The sequence below is a fragment of the Piliocolobus tephrosceles genome, chromosome 18 (genome assembly GCF_002776525.5).
Source record: "Piliocolobus tephrosceles isolate RC106 chromosome 18, ASM277652v3, whole genome shotgun sequence".
NCBI classification, from domain to species: Eukaryota; Metazoa; Chordata; class Mammalia; order Primates; family Cercopithecidae; genus Piliocolobus; species Piliocolobus tephrosceles.
In genome coordinates this window covers 46,173,715-46,196,662 of record NC_045451.1, presented here as the reverse complement: position 1 = coordinate 46,196,662, position 22,948 = coordinate 46,173,715, and the positions used below count along the sequence as shown (strand labels likewise).

General features: G+C 40.5%; 1 protein-coding gene across 2 annotated transcripts in view; it reads right to left on the bottom strand.

Moving 5' to 3' along the window:
* The window catches only part of RPRD1A (regulation of nuclear pre-mRNA domain containing 1A), a 74,682-nt gene extending 63,937 nt beyond the window's left edge, over positions 1-10,745 (bottom strand). For both annotated transcript variants that reach the window (XM_023207680.1, XM_023207679.2), the window contains exon 1: positions 10,405-10,745. In XM_023207680.1, coding sequence (XP_023063448.1) covers positions 10,405-10,555 — 151 coding nt within the window. In that variant the 5' untranslated portion in view covers positions 10,556-10,745. The remainder of the gene's footprint in view (positions 1-10,404) is intronic.
* Positions 10,746-22,948: the final 12,203 nt, after the last annotated feature.

The following is a 22,948-nucleotide window of genomic DNA, read 5'->3' as shown; positions in this document are numbered from 1 at the left end:
TAAAAAGCTGAAGGTGAGAAAGCTATGAAGAAAGAGGTTGAAACAATCTTGAAGTTCTTAGCATAGGCAACTAGAAGATTAGTAATGCCCTTCACTGAAATAGGAAAGGCAGAGCAATAGGGAAGAGGAATGGGAATGGGGAAAGATGACAAAAAAGGGTTTATGTGCACAATGAGTTTGGGATGTGTTGGAAACGCCATTCAGTGACGCTGAGACTGGGGCTACAGAAAAAGATCATTGAATCATCAGCATATTTATGACAGAAACTAAAAACACCATCTAAAGCATCAAATTATAAACCCGTACTAATTGATTTACCAATTAAATGCTAGTGAATCCATGGCCGGGCATGGTGGCTCATGCCTGTAACCCCAGCACATTAGGAGGCCAAGACAGGCAGATCACTTGAGGTCAGGAGTTCAAGACCAACCTGGCCAACATGATGAACCCCGTCTCTACTTAAAAATAGAAAAAAATTAACCAGATGTGGTGGTGGGTGCCTGTAATCCCAGCTACTCGGGAAGCTGGAGCAGGAGAATCACTTGAACCAGGGAGGCGGAGGTTGCGGTGAGCAAAGGTCACACCACTGTACTCCAGCCTGGGCAACAGAGCGAGACTCCATCTCAAAATAAATAAATAAGTAAATAAATAAAATGTTAGTAAATCTAGATGAAGTGCTCAAATTACTTTTACTTGAGGATCTCCAAAAAAATAGAATCAATAGGACAGAGAGAGAAATACTGACTGATTATAAGGAGTCAGCCATGGGAATCTGGAGGTTGACAAGTCCCAAGATCTGCAGTTCAGACTGCAGGACAGCCTGAAGATCCAGAGGAGCCAATGGAGTAGTTCCAGTCCAAGTCCAAAGGCCTAAGAACCAGGACTACCAATGGTGTAATTCCAGTCTGAAGGCTAGCAAACTGGAGACCTGGAAGAGCAGCCAATACTTCAGTTTGAGTCCAAAGGCAGGAGAAAAAAAGAAAAAAGAAAAAAAAAAAGTTCAGGCTCAAAGGCAGTCAGCAGAAGTTCTCTCTTATTCATGGAAAAATCAACCTTTTCATTCTATTTATGTCTTCAACTGGCTGGGTAAGTCCTACTTACACTAGGGAGGGCATCTGCTTTTCTGTCTGATTCAAATGTTCATCTCATCCAGAAAACACCTCCACACACATATCCAGAAATGGCTGGCTGAATGTCTGGGCATCCTGTTGCCCAGTCAAGTTGACAAAGAAAATTAACCATCACAGGCCGGGTGCGGTGGCTCAAGCCTGTAATCCCAGCACTTTGGGAGGCCGAGACAGGCGGATCACAAGGTCAGGAGATCGAGACCATCCTGGCTAATACGGTGAAACCCCGTCTCTAATAGAAAATACAAAAAAAAAACTAGCCGGGCGACGAGGCAGGCGCCTGTAGTCCCAGCTACTCGGGAGGCTGAGACAGGAGAATGGCATGAACCCAGGAGGCGGAGCTTGCAGTGAGCTGAGATCTGGCCACTGCACTCCAGCCTGGGCGGCAGAGCAAGACTCCACCTCAAAATAAAAAAGAAAAGAAAAGAAAATTAACCATCACAAATGCTGTTCAAGATAATACCTCATGATATTCAACTAAGAAAAGTGAATTTTTTGATAGTTTGGCAAAAATACGGTCCTTGACAAAAATGATTTGCTAGATTAAATATCTAAGGTATTTTTAAACCATATTCTGAAGCAAAATGATGTTCCTTTAACTGGACCAAAGTGTGCCATCACAAAAATCAACCAATACAAACCATTTTCCCAACTTAGAGAAAAACTAATTGATGTTTTCAGTTTTAAGTCTTTTTTCATAATGCGACTTAATTATTCAATACTTCCTTCTATTAGCCTGTACAAGAATCAAGTAAGATACATTTAGCAAAAAGTTAGACAATTATTTTAAACTTAAATGTGCATTTCATGATACTCTTTACAGAGTTTTTTTACAAAGCATCAAGAAGTGACATCTGAACGAGTTTGAAAATCACTTGAACAATTAAATACACATTTAAAATAAGATTGCACAGTTCTCAGCCTGACATTTGCCATCATAAAGATGTACATTCTCTTTTAGATATCGTAACAAATTAAAGTGATAATTCCAGAAATACCAAAAAATTTGTTCTTGTAAATAACAAGTTGATTCTAGAGTTTATATAAAAAAACAAAACAAGAATACACAAGAAAACTCTGCAACAGGGAAGAGTAATTGCTGAAGGGAAAAAAGCGTGTCTGAGAGGGTACATGTCCTATCAGCCATGAAAACATAATAAAGAGTATATAACGGTGCTACATGAGTAGACAGAGCAATGCAACAGAATGAGAGTGAGAATACACACCAATACATAGAAAAACTTAAGGTAATGAACTTTTCACAAAATGGTGTGATACACTAATGCCTAGCCCTTCTATCAAGGTCTCTTAAATCATCACCTAAAACCATTAAGAAAATACTAGTATATTTACTAACGACATATACATTTTAATAGAAAAAACAGACATCCTAAACGTTCATCAACAGAGTAACAATTATGTAAATTTTGACATATCCATAAAATGAAATACAATGCAATCATTTTTTAAAACAAAGCAATGCCATTAAACTATTAACAGACTGATTCTGGGTAGAGAAATGGTTAAGGAGGGAATAGGAATGGAAAGAACCCATACATCATTCTTTACAGGCTTTTGGTCGTTTTTTTGTTTTTTTTAGGTGGGAGTCTAGCTTTGTCTCACAGGCTAGAATGCAGTGGCACAATCTCGGCTCACTGCATCCTCTACCTCCCAGGTTCAAGTGATTCTCCTGCCTCAGCCTCCCAAGTAGCTGGGATTACAGGTGCCCGCCACCACACCCAGCTAAATTTGGTATTTTTAGTAGAGACAGGGTTTCACCATATTGGCTAGGCTGGTCTTGAACTCCTGATCTCAAGTGATCTGCCCACCTCAGCCTCCCAAAGTGCTGGGATTACAGGTGTCAGCCACCACGTCCAGACTTTTTTGCCTTTTAAATTTCATTTTATGCACATATTACCTACTAAATATTTTTTAAAACACACCTGGAAAATCCAAGCATTCAACATAAGCATGGTAAACCATTTTGTTAAAAAAAAAAATATCAGTTATTACAGATAAAAAGGAGTAAGAAAAGCTATAAAAAGGAGAACAAGATGAACAGGCACCTTAGAACAGCCATGAGTTATGCAAGAGAACCAAAATGACCACAAAGCTCAGATGACAGCAAGGTGACTAAATAAATAATTCATCATTATAATCCTTTCATTTTTCTTTTTTCTGTATAATCCTCTTAATATATTTTTACAAACAAAAAATAAGAAAGGCGAGGAGCAATGCTGACACCTATAATCCCAGCATGTTGTGGGGCCAAAACAGGAAGATCATCTGAGCCCAGGAGTTCAAGACCAGCCTCAGCAACATGGCAAGACCTTGTTTCTATCCAAAAAAAAGAAAAAAAGAAAAAATCAGCCAGGCATGGTGGCATGCACCTGTGGGCCTAGCTACTCAGGAGGATTGACTGAGCCTAGGAGGTTGGGGCTGCAGTGGGCCCTGATCTACCACCACACTCCAGCCTGGGCAACAGAGCCAAACCCTGTCTCTCAAAAACAACAACATATAACCCACCCACACACACACCTTAAGACACTTATTTTCAGATATAAAACACTAAAAGTTTATCTAACCCAGGCTCCATGGCTCATGCCTATAATCCCAGCACTTTGGGAGGCCAAAACAGGAGGATCACTTGAGCCCAGGAGTTTGAGATCAGCCTGGGCAATACGGCAAACATGGTCTCTACAAAAAATGCAAAAACAATTATTAGCCAGGCATGGTGGTATGCACCTAGAGTCCCAGTACTCAGTGGGCTAAAGTGGGAGGATCACTTATGCCCAGGAGGCAGAGGTTGCTGTGAGTCCAGATAATGCCACTGCACCTGGGTGAGAGTAAGACCCTGTCTCAAAAAAAATGTTAAAATTAAAGTTTATCTAAATGTGTGTTATCCTGTCTACCTCCAGAAAGGACTTATGAACAGAAATGTTCTATTTGAAAAGTCAAATAATGTTTTTCTACATAAGACCACATTCGAATGATTACAACAGCTAAAACCTATGTCTATATTCTTAGTACAGCTCCTAGTAAATTCTACATATACTTCAAATCTTAAATCAAAGGACCATTCCCTGATTCCATAAACTAGGATAGGTTCCCAATTACATTTCTCCTTTGTATTACTGTGCAGTTACTAGTTTAGCAGAGTCCACTTGCCTGGCTGATATGTAAGCTCCATGAAGACAGCTATATGTCTTTTTATGTGCTCAATCATCCTTGTTCACTAAGAGAGTAAGGAGATCAATAAGTATTTCTTGAATAAAGAAAACAGAAGAAATTTCTTATATTTTTTGTGACAGGGTCTCACTCTGTTGCCCAGCCCGGACATGCACTACATGGGAGTCATCAAGGTCAGTTTGACAACATTAATCCTCTTAAATATAAGCACTTAGAAGGTGCAAGCATTGTCTACTTTTTCAATTCTAACTCTGAAAGAGAAACGAGTAACAGTATCAGACATATAAAAGTCACTGAATTGTCAATTTAAAACAGAATCTCCTCATTTTTAGGATTTATATTGCTATATATTTTTAAAGCAAATGAAATGTTAACTTCTCCATTTTTCTAAAACCAAATTAGTAAGAACAGCCAAGAATATACAGTACTTATTTTAGCACATCTTACCAATGTAAAGCCATATTAGTGAATACGAATGTTAATTCAACAAATATTTAAGCTCTTTCATCCAACGCAGTATGCTGGGGCTATGGAAGCTAAAAATTGAAATAGGAAAACAACGTGAAGGAGCCTACTATCTACTTCACAACCAATATGTAACTCCCCAACCTATAATACAATATGAAATGGTAATTAGTTCCCTGAAAGATATCTAACATAGCTTACTGATGAAAAAGTACTCATTTCAACAAATGATTACAAATAGGAGGAAAATCTAAACCTTAAATAATGTATTATTTTAATTGTTGCCAACCCTAGAAAAAAATAAACCCAGCATGGTAGTGTGCATCTGTAGTCCCAGCTACTTGGGAGGCTGAGGCATGAAGATCACCTGAGCTCAAGTTCAAGAGCAGCCTCGGCAACATAGTGAGACACTGTCTCATTTAAAAAAAAAAAAAAAAAATTAGGAAACACAGTTAATAGGCATTCAAAGGCCGACCATTTCCAGGTTTGGCTCTTTGCATCCAAAGCTATTTATCACCTCAGCACTTTCACATATTCCCAGTGGCTGCAGGCCCAAACTCCCCCAACTTGTTCAAAGAGGTCTTCTATTAAACATCATCTTGCAGAGATGATTTCCCTCTAACTAAAGATTTCCTCCTTCAAAGAACTAAACACAAAACTTATATCAAAAATGTTTTGTTTATTGGTTGCCCTTACCACGAAACTATAAATTCTGAGGGCAGGAATAAACTTTTCTTTTCTCTTTTTTTTTTTTTTTTGAGACGGAGTCTCGCTCTGTTGCCCAGGCTGGAGTGCAGAGGCCAGATCTCAGCTCACTGCAAGCTCCGCCTCCCAGGTTTACGCCATTCTCCCGCCTCAGCCTCCCGAGTAGCTGGGACTACAAGCGCCCGCCACTACGCCCGGCTAGTTTTTTGTATTTTTTTAGTAGAGACGGGGTTTCACTGTGTTAGCCAGGATGGTCTCGCTCTCCTGTCCTCGTGATCCGCCCATCTCGGCCTCCCACAGTGCTGGGATTACAGGCTTGAGCCACCGCGCCCGGCCACTTTTCTTTTCTTTACCACTATAATACACAATCAATAAATACAGGGTGAATTAACATACTTCAAGGGGTTGAGGCACTTATAGTTTTGTTAAGACACCAATATAACATAAAAGAGGCTGGTACAAAGGATACAATCACCAGACAAGGGAGGGCAGTGACCTTCACCAACTACAAACAATTTCCTCCCATCTATCTTGTTTTCTACAGCTCTTATAGAGATCTTTCAGTGAGTGTGTGTAGAAAAGAGCCCAAATGTTAGTGTTGGTTTCTAAGTTCAGGTATGTTCATGGTCAATATTTCTACAGAAATGAATATAAATAATGTATATTAAGTTTTATAATTTAGCCTAGTATTGACTGAGACATTTACAGTTTAAAACAGTTTAAAGGACACTATTATGAAAGTAAAAAGACAACCCACTGAATGGAAGAAAATATTTGTGGTATGTATATAATACAATACTTGTACCTAGTATACACTGGGAACATTGGGAACATTTACAACTCAGTAATAAAAAGACAAATTTTAAAATAGGCAGAATAAATATTTCTCCAGACAACATCCAAATGGCCAGTAAGTACATGAAAATAGGCTCAGCATAATTAGTCATCTGGGAAATGCATATCAAAATCATAATGAGATACCACTTCATACCCACTAGGACAGCTGTAATCAAAAAGACAGATAACAAATATTAGCAAGGATGTAGAGAAATTGGACCCTCATACACTGTTGGTAGGAATGTATTTTAAAAACATGTACCCACTGTGGAAAATAGCCTGGTAGATCCTCAAAAGGTTGAACATAGGATACCCATATGACCCAGAAATTCCACTCCTCAGTAAATATCCAAGATGAAAACATATCCACAAAAACAAAACAAACCAAAAAAAAAAAAAAAAAAAACCTTGTACAGGAGTGCTCACAGCAGCATTATTTATAATAGCCAAAAAGTGGAAATAACTCAAACGTCTATCAACTGATGAATGGCTAAATTCATACAACAGAATATTATTCTGCCATAAAAAGGACTGAAGGACAGTAAGTGGTCTTTTGCAACTGGCTTCTTTCAGTTAGCATGTTTTCCAGGCTCATCCATGTTACAGCCTGGATGGAAAACATGCAAAAGACCACATACTATATAATTCTATTTATATGAAATGGTAAAAATAGTCCAATCTATAGAGGTAAAGTAAATTAGCAGTTGCCTAGGGTTGGGAGAGATGGGGAACTGGGGACAACAGCTAAATGGCATGGAGTTTCTTTCTGGGTAACAAAAATGTTCTAAAACTGGTGACAGCTTTACAATTCTATAAACATTAAAAATCACTGAATAGTATACCTTGAATGGATGAATGGTGTGGTATGTGAATTACATCTTAATAAAGAAGTAACAAAACGGTCACTTACATTTTTGGTTACACTTTACTGCATTTATCAGGAAAATTATATGTCATTTTGGTCTTCATAAAGGTCTTGAGGTTTATCCCTCCAAACAGAAACTCTTTCATTAAAGGAGACAAAGATAAGGAAGGTAGAAAAAGAAGGAAAACCTTCATAACTGAATGGCTACCATATCTAACATATATAATTTAACCATTCATTCTTAATTTTTTTGTTTATTTTCTGAGACAGGGCCTTGCTCTGTTGCCCAGGTTGGAGGGCAGTGGCACACTTGGCTCACTGCAGCCTGAACCTCTTGGGCTCAAGTGATCCTCCAACCTCAGCTTCCTGAGTAGCATAGGCCCGTGCCATCACGCCCAGCTAATTTTGGTATTTTTTGTAGAGACAGGGTTTTGCCATGTTGGCCAGGCTGGTCTCAAACTCCTGAGCTCTGGCAATCCACCTCCCTCAGCCTCCTAAAGTGCTGGGATTACAGGCGTGAGCCACGGTATCCAGCTCATTGTTATATTTTGAACAGTAGCTTCTCCCACTCTCACATTTTTGTCTTTACACACTTTGAGAAACTAAAGAATGCCTGGCTTAACATAAAATGTTCAACTAATTTTCCTTAGTTTGTTGTAATATATTTTCAAGATTGATTGATTTCTTTTATAATTATTCTGCAGAGATAATGTGATTCAAGATATGGGAAAGTAACTAAAACAATGTCTGGTACTCAGTAAGTGATTGTCACTATCATTAAACTACCGGAGATGAGAATCCTGAAGTTGATGAGCAAAACTGCAAGGAAGGGGAAGGACACAAAGGCTACACCCTACAAAAGCAGTCATCTGTCAAGAAAAGGAAACCCTTGGCAGAGTAGGCCAGGCTAATATGAGGATTGCAGCAGCAGCGGTATGTTCATCAGCATCACCATTACTATCAACACTATCATCACTACTACCCTCCTCCTAAAGCATCTTTTTATATGCTTTAACTTTTTCTACTTATGAAACACTTAAACATACGGAAATATCACAAACCTTGCTAAAAGCATATCTTACAATTTTCCCACACTTGCACCAACATTTTCTTAAATACATTAAATATTAGCTAGCTTTCTTCTATGGCAACCACTATCTTGGAAAATGGTGTTAATCACTACTATGCATATTCTAATATCGGTATCTATAAACAAAAGGAGTACTGTTTTGCATGTTTTTAAACTTTACCCCATAGCATTATTCGTCTGTACCTTGTTTTCTTAGCTCAAGATTTTGTTTGTTGTTTTTCAGTTTAGTCATGTTGTTTCATGCAGCTCTAGTTCACTCGTGAGAACTTTTGGATAGTATTACATTTTATCAATATCACAGTTTATTTGCCCATTCTCAAGCTAATGGAATGGTTTTCTGTTTGTTTTCTTATTTTTTGTAAAGACATGGTCTCACTTGCTTTCAATTTTGTTATGAAGCTGCAATAAACATAATCCTTGAGCACAATACTTATTTCTAGAATATATTCCTAGAAAGAAAACTGTTAGGTCAAAGGATATATTTAATATATACCTCCAACTTCATCAACTAAGTTGATCTACAAAATAGTTACAGGTTTTTACATTCCCGCCAAGTGGTGTAAGAGTTCCTGTTTCTCTTAGTCTGCAACAATTAACCATACTGCCATACTTTTTGCAAAAGTGATGACCATAAAGTGGTACCTCACTGGCCTACTTTTTCTGACTTGTAAGATTAAGTAACATTTATTGACCTTTCAGGTTTCCTCATGTGAAATGCCTATAAACAGTATTGCCATTTTTCTACTGATTTGTAATAGTTCTTAAGACAGTCTAGCTACCAACCCTATATTGATTACATGTGTTTCTAAATGCTCTTTGCAAAAAGAAAAAACAAGATAAACCTGTTACTGATTCTGAAATCTAGTAAAATGTAAAAGCAAAGCTAATTCCTGACTTTTCAAAGTTCAAAGCTACATTCCAGACCTTTATGTCAGTGTTTCTCAAACCTTTCTGTCCACTCACAGAAGATGAATTCCTCATTCAGGGCCAATACACATATACCTACACATAAACTGAAAAACAGGGCTGTAAATCAATTTATTCTAAAGACTGGGTGACGTTTTCATAACCACAAACAATATACAAGGACAGATTGTCTCCATTCTATATAGCCAACATTTTGGTTCACATTTTGTTGTTATGTAAATATATCATATAGCTTTCACAAGGTTCAGTAAGCAAGCGTCTATTTCGATTAACAACGGTTTGTTAAAACCTTTAACACTTGATAAACAACCATCATATCCATCAGGATGTTTGCAACAACAATGAAGAGTGTCCACTCTACCCCATGAATTAAGAATTAAAGTACAAGCTCAGACTAAGCAAATGAAATTCTTCATTTTCAGTCGCACTAGCATAATCAATTTTTTACAGATAAAGTTGCTCAAGTTGCTCTGCATACGTGAACTGATTCTGAATGCTTTAGTGACAGACATCTCAAAAAAGTTTACTTCATTTACAGGAACACTATCAAATGTTTCGGAAAACAAAGACACTGCATTAGGGCATATAATCATTGAACAGGAAAGGACTTTAGGTCACTTACTCTAAATCTCTCATTTTCAGGTAAAGCATGTGCAACCCAGAAGTTGTAAGAAACCTGCCCAACTGAGATCCTCTAAAATCTACAAATTCAGAGTCTTTTCCACTGCATCACCCCTCTTCTTACATTAGACTTCTAAAACTATTTATCTATTAATTTCACGAGAATAAGTTGTTGCGTTATAGAAATGACAAAAGTAACTCCCAAACCCACGTCAATCTTTTTCTGTCCACTCCCCTACCTTTTCCCTCCCTTATCCTCCATTATCATTCACAGAACGAAAAAAAATACCTGACCACCTGAATTTCTGGCCCTAATTGGCTGTGGAGTCCCGACCCCCTGCTACTGTTTCCTTGTTAAGCTAACCGGAGTTTTTAAAATTATTCATTCCTTTATTCAATAAATATCTAAGCCCAGACTTCGCAGAAGCGTGGTGCACGCAGCTCCTCCAAGCCCGCAGACCACCGCGGGCTGGCATCCCGACGCCTGGAAGCCGGGGGCGCTGGAGAAGCGGGGTTCCCGGGAATGCCTGGAGGCCGGCCGGGGGGTGGGGGGCGGCCGACAGGTGCGGGGGACTCACCTTTCCGCAGCTCCCGCTCCCACACCGTGACGATGGGCCGCGAGTGTTTACGGTGGTGAATGAGCCACAGGGACAAGGTCTGCACGCTCTGCTGTGAGTTGCTCAACTCCGACAGCTTCTTCTCCAGCGCCGCCTCAGAGAAGGCTGACATCCCTCCGACACCACGTTCACGCCGTCCCACGCGGTGGGGCCGAGGGGAGGAGAGTTTCGCCGCCCTAGCCGCGGCCTCGCCCCCTCACCCCACCCTTCCCCACGCTCTCACCACGGCCGCCACTTCATCCAAGTCCGGCCGCAAACCAGCAAGATGGCGTCCGCCCGGCAGTGACGTCACACGGACCCACGCCCCGCCCCTCCCGCTGCAAGCCCTGGGAAAACGCGCGGCCTAAAAGCGGAACCACCAGGCGGAAGGGGCGGAGCCGAAACAAGTTCAGGGGAGGTGGGCAGGGGCGTGACGCGTGGGTTAGTCTCAGAGGCATGGTGGGAGTTTGCCAGGCCTGAACCCTCCCTAAGGGAAACTCTGTCAAAGAAGCAGTGATTACAGATCTCTATATAGGCGTGTAAATTGGGATAAATTAGGGCAGGCACTTTAAAGACTCTTTGCATGACATTTAAAAATACACCTTCCTAGATAGCGTATAGGATGGTTACCAGAGGCTGGTAAGGGTAGTGGGGCAGGGCTAGATAGAAGGACTAATAGAAGGACTAAATATAAATAGGACCTAGTATTTGATAGCATAACAGGTGGACTAGAGTCAATAATAATTTAATTGTACATTTTAAAATAACTAAAAGTATAATTGGATTGTTTGTAACAAAGGATAAATGCTTAAAGGGATGGATACCCAACTTTGCATAATATGATTATTAGGCATTGCCTGTACCAAAATATCTCATGTACTCCATAAGTATGTACACCTACTGTGTACCCACAAAAATGAAAAATTAATAAAAATTTAAAAACTATAAAAATACACTTTCCTAGCAATTTCACTAATTGCTGTTAATGCTGGAAAAAAACACCAGCATGTTTGCACCAGGAGGCTTATTCTAGGTGTTCAGTCCAACACACTAACAGTGAAAAATTGAAACATTCACTATTGCAATCTACACAGATACATGTATATTCCATAATACATGCAGCAGTTTAAAATAAGGATTAATCCAAGATATGGTGGATTTGGAGGGGTTTGAGTGGGTTTTTGTGGGATCTTTTTTGAAAAAGGGCCTCACTCTCACCCAGGCTGGAGTTCAGTGCCATGATCACAGCTTACTGCAGCCTCAATTCCTGGGTTCAAGCATTCCTCCCACCTTGGCCTCCCAAAATGCTGGGATTACAAGTGTGAGCCACCGTGCCCAGCTGGATTTTTTTTTTTTTAATTACAGAAGGGAAAGTATAGTATACCACTTCTTGTTTAAAGGTATGCAGTTCATATGGGTTCACAAGTATGTAAACGCATGGCAAAGGTTTAGAGGAATACACACCACATGAATATTGGTCTCAGGGAGAGGATCAGAATTGGAGCCCTTAAATTGTGTCCATATTGTTTTCATTTTTACAAAAAGGATATGTGAATATATTACTTACATAGTTAAAAATTAATTACAGAAATCTCATTATTAATCTAATGCAAACACTGTCACATTCTAAATTTTTTTTTGAGACTGGGTCTTACTCTGTTGCCCAGGCTGGAGTATGTGTTTCAGTCACATTCATGGCAGTCTCAACCTCCTGAGCTCAAGCACTCCTCCTCTGTGTCAGCCTCCCAAAGTGCTGGGAATACAGTTGTCAGCCTCTGTGCCTGGCCCTAAATATTAATACGAGAAACTTCCAGAAAGATACATAAAAAACGATAGGAATTCCTAAATTATCTTTTGAGAAGCACCATTCAAAAACTTTGTGGCCAGAGGCATGGTTCATGTCTATAATCCCAGCACTCTGGGAGGCCAAGGAGGATCGCTTGAGCCCAGGAGTTAGACACCTGGGCAACAGAGTGAGACCCTGTATTTACTAAAAATTTAAAAATTAGCTGGGTATGGTGGCATGCGCCTATGGTCCCAGGAAGCTGAGGCTGGAGGATCACCTGAACCTGAGAGGCAGAGGTTGCAGTGAGTCATGATCGTGTCACTCCACTCCAGCCTGAGCAACAGAGCAAGACTCTGTCTCAAAAAAAGAAAAAGAAGGGCAGGGTGCGGTGGTTCACACCTGTAATCCCAGCACTTTGGGAGGCCAAGGCAGTGGGGGGCGGTGTGGACCACGAGGTCAGGAGTTCGAGACCAGCCTGGCCAACATGGTGAAACCCCATCTCTACTAAAAATACAAAAATTAGCTGGGTGTGGTGGTGGGCGCCTGTAATCCCAGCTACTCAGGAGGCTGACGCAGTAGAATCATTTGAATCCAGGAGGCAGAAGTTGCAGTGAGCCGAAATCGCACCATTGCATTCCAGCCTGGGCACCAGTGCGAGACTACATCTAAAAACAAAAACAAAAACAAAAAAGAAGAACTTCCAACAAGTAGGAACTGAATATGTATATTTGTGCCTGAGGTTCAGAGATATTGTTGTAGAGGTGAAGTTCACTCTTCCTTCACCTCCTTTCACTCCAATATCTATTCCTATCTTTACATTTCTTTCTCCATTGTACATCTTTTTGTTTATCCAATCTATTTAGCCTAGTTTTTTATTTTAATTTAGTTCAAGTTTAACCTTTTTTTTTTTTTTTTCCAAAGGAGACAAGATCTCACTCTGTTGCCCAGGCTGGAGTGCAGTGGCATCATCACAGCTCACTGCGGCCTCAACCTCCCAGGCTCAGGTGATCCCCCCACCTCAGCCTACCAAGTAGCTAGGACTATAGGCGTACCATCATGCCCACCTTATTTTTAAATTTTGTTTGTAGAGATGGGGTCTCGCCATGTTGCCCATCCTGGTCTTGAATTCTCAGGCTCAAGCCATCCTCCTGTCCCTGCCTCCCAAAGTGCTGGGAACATGAGCTACTGAGGCTGGCCAAACCTATCTATCCTCTGAGACCTTAAAAGTATCTTCAACGCTATTCCTTTCCATGAGCCCTGTAGCCACCAAAGACTACTTCCCATCTCCCAGTATCTTCACCTGAGATTTCCACTACTCTCATTCTCTATCTCTGTCTTCCTCTGTGTCTCAATTCTACCTAAAATTTCAGCTTAAATTCTGCCTTAAATTTCAGCTTTCTTTTGTTTTCACCCAGTCCAATGTTAGATTCCTTCCTTGTGTTTTTGAATTACTTGAATGCCTTATTTAGCACTTACACTACTAGTCTATGTTATTTACAATTTAATATCTGTATTCTCTCTCTCCAGCTAGATTTTGCACTCCGTGATTCAGTCATAGCACCAGCTCTTCTGTCTTCCTTGCTCCACAGTCTGATTTGACTGTCCCTGCTCCAAGCTCCCAGAACATTCTATCTATGAATGTACTATGGCTTTTGGCACTAGGCTGTTAGATCTACATTTATTGATGTTGTTACTTATAGTTATATTTTCAAAATATTGACTATTTATACCTTTAGATACTTATGACTTGTTTTTATATCTTGTCTCTAAATTGGAAAGCAGGAGGTAAAATTGTCTCCATTCACAGAAGATATGATCTTAGATATAAATCTTAAAGAATCCACCCACAAAAATTAGAGATAATAAACAAATTCAGCAAAGTTGTGGGATGTAAGATCAACACACAAAAATGAGTTGTATTTATATACACTGATAATAAATAATTTGAAAATGACATTAAGAAAAAAATCTTATTTACAATAACAACCTAAAAGGCTGAAATACTGTGAAATAAATTTAACCAAGGAAGTGTAGACTTGTATACTGAAAACTACAAAATATTGGTGAAATAAATCAAAGATCTAAATAAATAGAAAGATATCCTGTGTTCATGGATTGGAGGATTTAATATTCCTAAGATGGTAATAATACCCCCAAGCAATCTTCAGATTCAATGTAATTCATGTTAAAATACCAATGGCCTTTTATGCAGAAATGGAAAACCTAACCTTAAAATTCATATGGAATTGAAAGGAGCCCTGAATAATCAAAACAATCTTGAAAAAGAAAAACAAAGTTGGAGGATTCACAGTTTCTTATTTCAAAAATTACTTCAAAACTACAGTTATATCAAAACATATATCAGGCCGGGTATGGTGGCTCACGCCTGTAATCCCAGCACTTTGGGGGGCTGAGGTGGCGGATCATGAAGTCAGGAGTTCGAGACTAGCCTGGTCAATATGGTGAAACCCTGTCTTTACTAAAAATACAAAAATTAGCTGGGTGTGGTGGCGTGCACCTGTAGTCCCAGCTGCTCGGGAGGCTGAGGCCGGAGAATCGCTTGAACCCGTGAGGTAGATGTTGCAGTGAGTCAAGATCACGCCACTGCACTCCAGCCTGGGCAACAGAGTGAGACTTCGTCTCAAATAAAAATATATCAAAACAGTGTGGTCTAGGCACAGTGGCTCATGCCTGTAATCCTAGCACTTTGGGAGGCCGAGGCAAGCGGATCACTTGAAGTCAGGAGTTTGAAACCAGCCTGGACAACATGGTGAAATCCCGTCTGTACTTAAAATACAAAAAAAGTCTCCAGGTGTGGTGGTGGGCACCTGTAATGTCAGCTACTCAAGAGACTGAGGCAGAAGAATTGTTTGCACCTGGGAAGTGGAGGTTGCAGTGAGCCGAGAATGCGCCAGTGCACTCCAGCCTGGGTGACAGAGTGAGACTCCATCTCAAAAAAACAAAAACAAAAACAAACAAAACCAGTGTGATATATTATTTAGCCATAAAAAGAGATGATACCATAATGCATGATACGAGACAGATGAACCTCAAAAATATTATGCTAGCTGGCACAGTGGCTCGTGCTTGTAGTCCCAACAATGTGGGAGGCTGAGGCAGGAATGAACTCTTGAGGTCAGGAGTTCAAGACCATCCTGGACAACATAGTAAGACTCCATCTCTACAAAAAAAAAAAAAAAATTTAAGCCCAGGCATGGTGGCTGACACCTATAAATTCTAGTACTTTGGCCTCCTGGACTCAAGCAATCCCCCCACCTCAGCCTCCCAAAGTGCTGGGATTACAGGTGTGAGTCACTGCTCCCAGCATAATATATTTTACGAACTAAATTAAAGGCTTTAAGTCTAGGCGCAGTGGTTCATGACTGAAATTCCAGCACTTTGGGAGGCCAAGGCACGTGTATTGCTTGAGGCCAGGTGTTCAAGACCAACCTGGGCAGCATGACGAAAGCCTGTCTGTACAAAAAGCACGAAAGTTAGCCGGGCATGGTGGTGCGTACCTGTGGTCCCAGCTACTTGGGAGGCTGAGGTAGGAGGATCTCTTGAGCCCAGGAGGTCCAGGCTGCAGTAAGCTGTCATCGCACCACTGCTCTCCAGCCTGGGTGACACAGTGAGACCCTGTCTCAAAAAAAAAAGAAAAAGAAAAAAAAAATTAAAGGCTTTGGAGTTTAAAAAATACTTACTATCTATAATATGTTAATACTCTCAATATCTATTCCAATAAGACTGTTAAATATAATCATAATATAATTAGGGGAAATTGTTTAGTCTTATCACCAATAGATATGAGCTGCCACTATCTCACCAGCCACCTAAGAAAAAAAGTACATTTTTTTTTTTTTTGAAACATCATCTGACTCTGTCGCCAGGCTGGAGTGCAATGGTGCAATCTTGGCTCACTGCAACCTCCACCCCCTGGGTTCCTGCAATTCTCCTGCCTCAGCCTCCCAAGTAGCTGGGATTACAGATGTGCACTGCCATGTCCAGCTAATGTTTGTATTTTTAGTAGAGATGGGGTTTCACCATGTTAGTCAGGCTGGTCTGGAACTCCTGACCTCAAGTGATCTGTCTACTTTAGCCTCTCAAAGTGCTGGGATTACAGGTGTGAGCCACCACACCTGGCCTTCCACATGATCTTAAACCAGATTTTAGGTTCTGGAGGAGATCAGATAATAACCTTAAAGGAAAGGACTTTAACAAGCACTGTTACCAATTTAAACAACATAAATTCCAGAGTATTTATATAATATTGATCTCGTGAGATGGAACATGTGCTATCTTAAAAAAAAAATCATACACTTACATCTCTACAGACTTCTCTGGAATATTTAATATTCCTAAAAAGTTCCAGGAAATAAACAAACAAATTAGGAGGTTAGGTATTCTAGCTGACTCTAGCTGATACTCCCATACGTGTAAATACTGCTTTAGAGCCATTGTCACGTCAGATAAGTCAACAGCCCATCTTCCTACAACAGGAGCATGAAGTACTGCCTTTAGTTGAACAAAAGATGATGTTCTGTCTGCAATCTTCTGATCAATAGAATCTTGACAATGAGTCTGAATTTCACAGAATAACATTCCTGCAGGTTGACTTCAGCTACATCAAAATGGGATACGGAGAAAGTAAGAAGATAACTGTGGTTACTGACAGCTAGACTGTAGTCTTGCCAGTGAAACATAAACTGTTCTCACAGGATATAAACAATAATTAGGCAAGTCCATTCTATGACTGTAGTAGAGCAAAACAGAGCCAAGGCTACCCTGCAGCCATGAAAATTGCTAGTATCGCCTTCTGATAATTAACATGAATAATTACACCTTCTTAGCCAGTGACATCTCTACCCCCATCTCAACCCTCTGACCTCCTACATAAAAAATGATCAAAAATCTACCCAATCACCTAGCTGCTCCTGCTCCTCACAGCACCTAATCCAGAACTGGCTCTGCACCTCTAAAGTATCCTTAGAATCACGCAAGCTCAAATCTTAAAATAAGCTTTCCCAATTCCTTCTTAATAACACACCCCATAGTTTCTGTGGTGTGTTCTCATTCTTGTTTGCTGCAGCAAACTAAATAAACTTTGTTTAAAGTTATATGGTTCTTATGGTCTATTGGCTGGTGGGTTTGGTTTTTGTTTGTTTGGTTGGTATTTTTAAGATAGGGTCTTGCTCTGTCACCCTGGCTGGAATGCAGTGGCACGATCATAGTTCACTGCAGCCTCGACCTCCTGGGCTCAAGCAATCCTGCCACCTCAGCCTCCAGAGCAGCTGGGACTACAGGCACATGCCAGTGCATCAGGCTAACTTTTAAATTTTTTGTAGAAACAGAGTCTCTCTGCGTTGCCCAGGACAGTCTCCAACTCTTGGGCTCAAGCAATCGTCCAGTCTCAGCCTCCCAAAGTGCTGGGGTTACAGGTATGAGCTATGGCACCCAGCCCATGGGCTTTCATATGTACCATATATCAAACTTTTAATAGTGACTAGCTCTATGGGTAAGAATACAGGTAATTTCTTCTTTCCAATGTATGTATTTCTTTTCTTTCTTCCTTTTTTTTTGAGACAGGGTCTTGTTCTGTCGCCTAGGCTAGAGAGCAGTGCCACAATCACAGCTCACAGCAGCCTTGATCTCCTGGACTCAAGGAATCCTCCCACTTTTCAGCCTCCCAAGTATCTGGGAGCAGAAGCATATACCACCATGCCCAGCTAATGTTTTGTATTTTTTACAGAGGTGGGGTTTCACCATGTTGTCTAGGTTGGTCTCAAATTCCTGGTCTCAAGCAGTCAGTCCAACTCAGCCTCCCAAAGTGCTGAGATTACAGGTGTGAGCCACCATGCCTGACCTCTACTTCAGTATGGTTTGAATTTTTTATTACAAGCATGTATTTGTTGTATAATGAGAAAATAATCAATATATCTTGACTGGGGCAGAAGAGGGACCTCAACTGACTCCCCTTTGCAAATAAGATAAAGACCATATTTTTAGTATGGCATACGAGGCTCATATTAATCCAGTTCTACCATTTTCTGCAGTCCCATTGCCACAGCTCCCTCACTATGTTCTTGAATCTCCAGCAGGGCCAAACTTCTCTATTTCCCAAATCCATTCCTATTCCATTTTCCACTGCCTTCTATCCATTAAACAGGCAAACATCATTCTTCCTGCAGCGCTCTAACTTCACCCATCAAAATAAAGAACTTTCTCAGCTGGCTCGTGTCTGTAAGCACTTTAGGGAGGCCGAGGCAGGTGGATCACTTAAGGCCAGGAGTTCAAGACCAGCCTGGCCAACATGGTGAAACCCCATCTCTATGAAAAATCCAAAAATTTGCCAGTTGTGGTGGTGCATGCTTGTAATTGTCAGCTGCTCGGGAGGCTGAGGCAGGAGAATTGCTTGAACCTGGGAGACAGAAGTTGCAGTGAGCCAAGATCACACCACTGCACTCCAGCCTGGGCAACAGAGCAAGACTTTGTCTCAAAAAATAAATAAAATAAAATTTGATTTGAACCAACATGTGAATGTATAGTCAAAATGTGGTATAATGCACTACATAATGACATTTGGTCAATGACAGACAAGTAAGGTTATAATGCAGCTGAACACTTCCTATTGCCCAGTGATGTGTAACTGTTGTAACATTGTTATGCAACACATTACTCATGTGTTTGTGGTGATGCTGGTGTAAACAAACCTACTGTGCTGCCAGTTGTATAAGTATAATGCCTAGAATTATGTATAGTGCATAACACTTGATAATAAACAACTCTGTTACTGGTTTAAGTATTTACTGTGGTTTTTATCTTTACTTTAAAGTGGACCTCTACTTCTGAAAAAGAGTTAACTGTGAAACAGCCTCAGGCAGGCTTTTCAGGATGTGGAGTGAAACTAACCCAACAGCCATGGTGAGTGAGAGCAGCGCAGTCACACCCCATTTGATCCTGGAGAGGGAAACTCTCTGAGCTGAGACACTATGGTGGGGAAAACTCCCACCAACCACTTGAAAGGGGTATCCAACAGAGACTTCTGGTTTGGGCTTGGAAACTACCAAATTGGGACTCAACTGTTTTCAACCAATCAGGACTGAATGAGTTTGAGTTCCTCATTTGCATATACAGACCTGATTGAGGACTGGGGCAGGAGAGGCACCTATTTAAGCCAGAACCCCTTTTTGTTCTCCAGAGCTTTCTTTTTATATCAGAGGCTTCCTCTCCTGAATCTGCAGATTGCTCAGTTTTAGAAAATAAAGCTCACCTTTGTTTTTCCTCTGCACACCTCATGGTCTTTTATAAAAAGAAGGTATTTCAGAAGGCATTGTATAAGAGATGACAGCTCCATGCATATTATTGCTCCTGAAGATCTTCTGGTGGCATAAGATGTAGAGGTGGAAGACAGTGATATTCATAATCCTGCCCTTGTTTAGGCATATGTAATATGTGTGTGTCTTAGTTTTTAACAAAAAAAGTTTAAAAAGTAATTTTTTTGGCAAAAATAAGTTTCTAAGATTAGGATATAAAGAAAGAATTTTTGTATAGCTATACAGTGTGTTTGTGTTTTAAGCTAAGTGTTATTAGAAAATAGTTAGAGATAAGAATTCAAGATGGAAGATTGGAGACAAAGCAGACGTGCAGCTCCCACTTGGACTGACGGAACAATGTGTGGAGACTTACACCATGGACTTTTGCTCTAGGAACTACTGCAGGGATGTACCAGAAAAACCAAAAGAATTCACAGATCCTTTGAAAGAAGTGGTAGGCTTCTGCAAATTCTGTGAGACAGGTGAAAAACTGTGAGTTCTCAAGGTGTGAGGGGGGGAAACCTGCCTCTGAACACACATCCTTACTGGGGAACCCGAAAGTCCAGATTATGGGAGAAGGATTTAGCCTTACTTAGACCTGAAACAGTGTGAAATATGAAGGTCATGAGAAGAGCCTTGTAGGCACTTCCATTCTCCAGCTTGAGCCCAGGGAAGCCATCCCTGACTATATCTCGCCAGTGGAATTTGGGAGGGGTCGCCAGGTGAAAGTAGCTTCCAGCTAAACTTTGTAATAACTTTGACGGGGCACACATTCTCTTGAGCAGAATCCAGGGCAAATGGGAACTGCTGCAGAAAGGAAAGCAGGAGTCACAGCTGACAGTGAGGGTAGATGGGGAGGGGCGTGGCTGAAAGCCATGCTTGCTTGCTTTCTTAGTGGGTGAAACTTAAAGCTTGGGGCTAAGTTGGAGTCCTGGGCACAGGCTGTCTGAAGATACACTTGCACTGTTAGTGGGGTACGTTGAGAGTGAGACCGGCCTTGCCAACTGGTTGGGAGTTGGCTGAGGTCTATTGCTACCAGCTTTCCCCCACTTCCCTGGTGACAGAGCAGCCATAATCCCCTCTGGAACATACCCCATTGGTCCAAGAACTGCCTTCCCCATCTCCCACAGTGGCTGCAGCAAGCCCCACCCAAAGAGAGTCTGAGCTCAGACCCACCTAACCTTGCCCCCCGCCACCTGATGGTATTTCTCTACCTGCCCCGGTAGTTGACCACAAAAGACAAACTCTTGGGCGCTTTATGACCCCACCCATCACCTGAGAAAGTTGAATACTTAACATGGCCAATTTAGGGCAACCTTATATCCCCCTCCTACTGTTGCAGCTGGTGGTCTCTCAAAATTGCTACCTCCTGGCTAAAGGCCAACCAACTCAGGACATTACAGCAACTCATGACTGAATGACCCTGCTCCAAGGAAGGAGAAAATAACAGCTAATTCCACTGCCTCCAACATCATGGCTAACCAGTAATCTTGAGTCTGTCCACGTGACAACTTCACTGCTAGCAAAACCAGCTTTCGAGAAAGCCAGCATATTAAACACATCTACAACCAGGAACTCTCTAAGTCTACTTCACTCCCCTATCACCTCCACCAGAGCAGGTGCAGGTATCTACAGCTGGGAGACATGAAGACAGATGGCATCATAGGACTCTTCACAGATATTCTCCAGTAACAGAGCCTGGTAGTACCTCCGGGTGTCTAAACCAAGAAAAGCAATAACAATTACTTCCTGAAGTCTGACTCACAGGAAGCCCCCTTCCTAGAGGAAGTGGGGAACACCACATCAAGGGACCACCCTGTGGGACTAAAGAATCTGAACAGCAACACTTGAGTTCCAGATTTTTCCACTGAAATAGTCCACCCAAATGAGGAGGAATCAGAAAAGTAATTCTGGTAGAATGACAAAACAAAGTTCTATAACACCCCCAAAAGACAACACTAGTTGCCCAGCAATGGATCCAAACCAAGAAGAAATCTCTAAATTGCTAGATAAAGAATTCAGAAGGTTGATTATTAAGCTACTCTAGGAGATACCAGAGAAAGGTGAAACCAATTTAAAGAAAATTTTTAAAAATACAAGATATGGATGAAAAATGCTCCAGAGAAATAGATATTATTAAGTAAAAACAATTACAACTTCTGGAAATGAAAGACACACTTAGAGAAATACAAAATGTGTTGAAAAGTTTCAATGATAGAATTGAACAGGTAGAAGAAAGAACTTCAGAGCTCAAAGACAAGGTCTTTAAATTTACCCAATCAGACAGAGACAAAGAAAAAATAATTTTAAAAAAAGCCTCCAAGAAATTTGGGATTACGTTAAACAGTGAAACCTAAAAATAATTGGTGTTCCTGAGAAAGAAGAGAAACCTACAAGTTTGGAAAACATAATTGAGGGAATAATTGAGGAAAACTTCCCTGACCTCACAGGGAAGATCTAGATCACAAGTGATCTAGACATCCAAATATAAGAAGCTCAAAGAACACCTGGGAAATTAGCCATGAAAAGATCATCATTCAGGCACATAGTCATCAGATTATCTAAAGTTAAAACAAAGGAAAGAATCTTAAGAGCTGTGAAGCAAAAGTATCAGGTAGCCTATAAAGGAAAACCTATGAGATTAATAGCAGATTTCTCAGCAGAAAACCTACAAGTCTGAAGGGATTGGGTCTTATCTTTAGCATCCTCAAACAAAATATCTGCCAGCCAAGAATTTTGTATCCAGCAAAACTAAGCTTTCTAAATGAAGGAGAGATAAAGTCTTTTTCGGAAAAACAAATGTGGAATTTGCCACCACCAAGCCAGCACTACAAGAAATGCTAAAATGAGTTCTAAATCTTGAAACAAAACCTTGAAATACACCAAAATAGAACCACCTCAAAGCATAAGTCTCACAAGGCTTATAAAACAATAACATGATAAAAAAAAAAAAAAAAAAAAAAAAAAAAAAAAAAAAAAAAAAAAAAAACAAGGTATTCAGACAACAATTAGCCTGGTGGATAGAAGAGTAACTCATATCTCAATACTAATGCTGAACATAAATGGCCGAAATGCTCCACTTAAAAGACACAGAATGGCAGAATGGATAGAAATCCACCAATCTAGAACATGCTGCCTTCAAGAGCCTCACCCAATGCATAAGAACTCACATAAACTTAAGGAAAAGGGGTGAGAAACGCTATTCCATGCAAAAGGAAACCAAAAGTGAGCAGGAATAGCTCTTCTTATATCCAAAAAAACAGACTTCAAAGCAACAACAGTTAGAAAAGACAAGGAGGGACATTATGTAATACCAGGGTCAGTCCAACAGGAAAATATCACATCCTAAATATATATGCACCCAACACAGGAGTCCCCAAATTTATAAAAAAAATTATCATTCAACATAAGAAATGAGATCAATAGTACC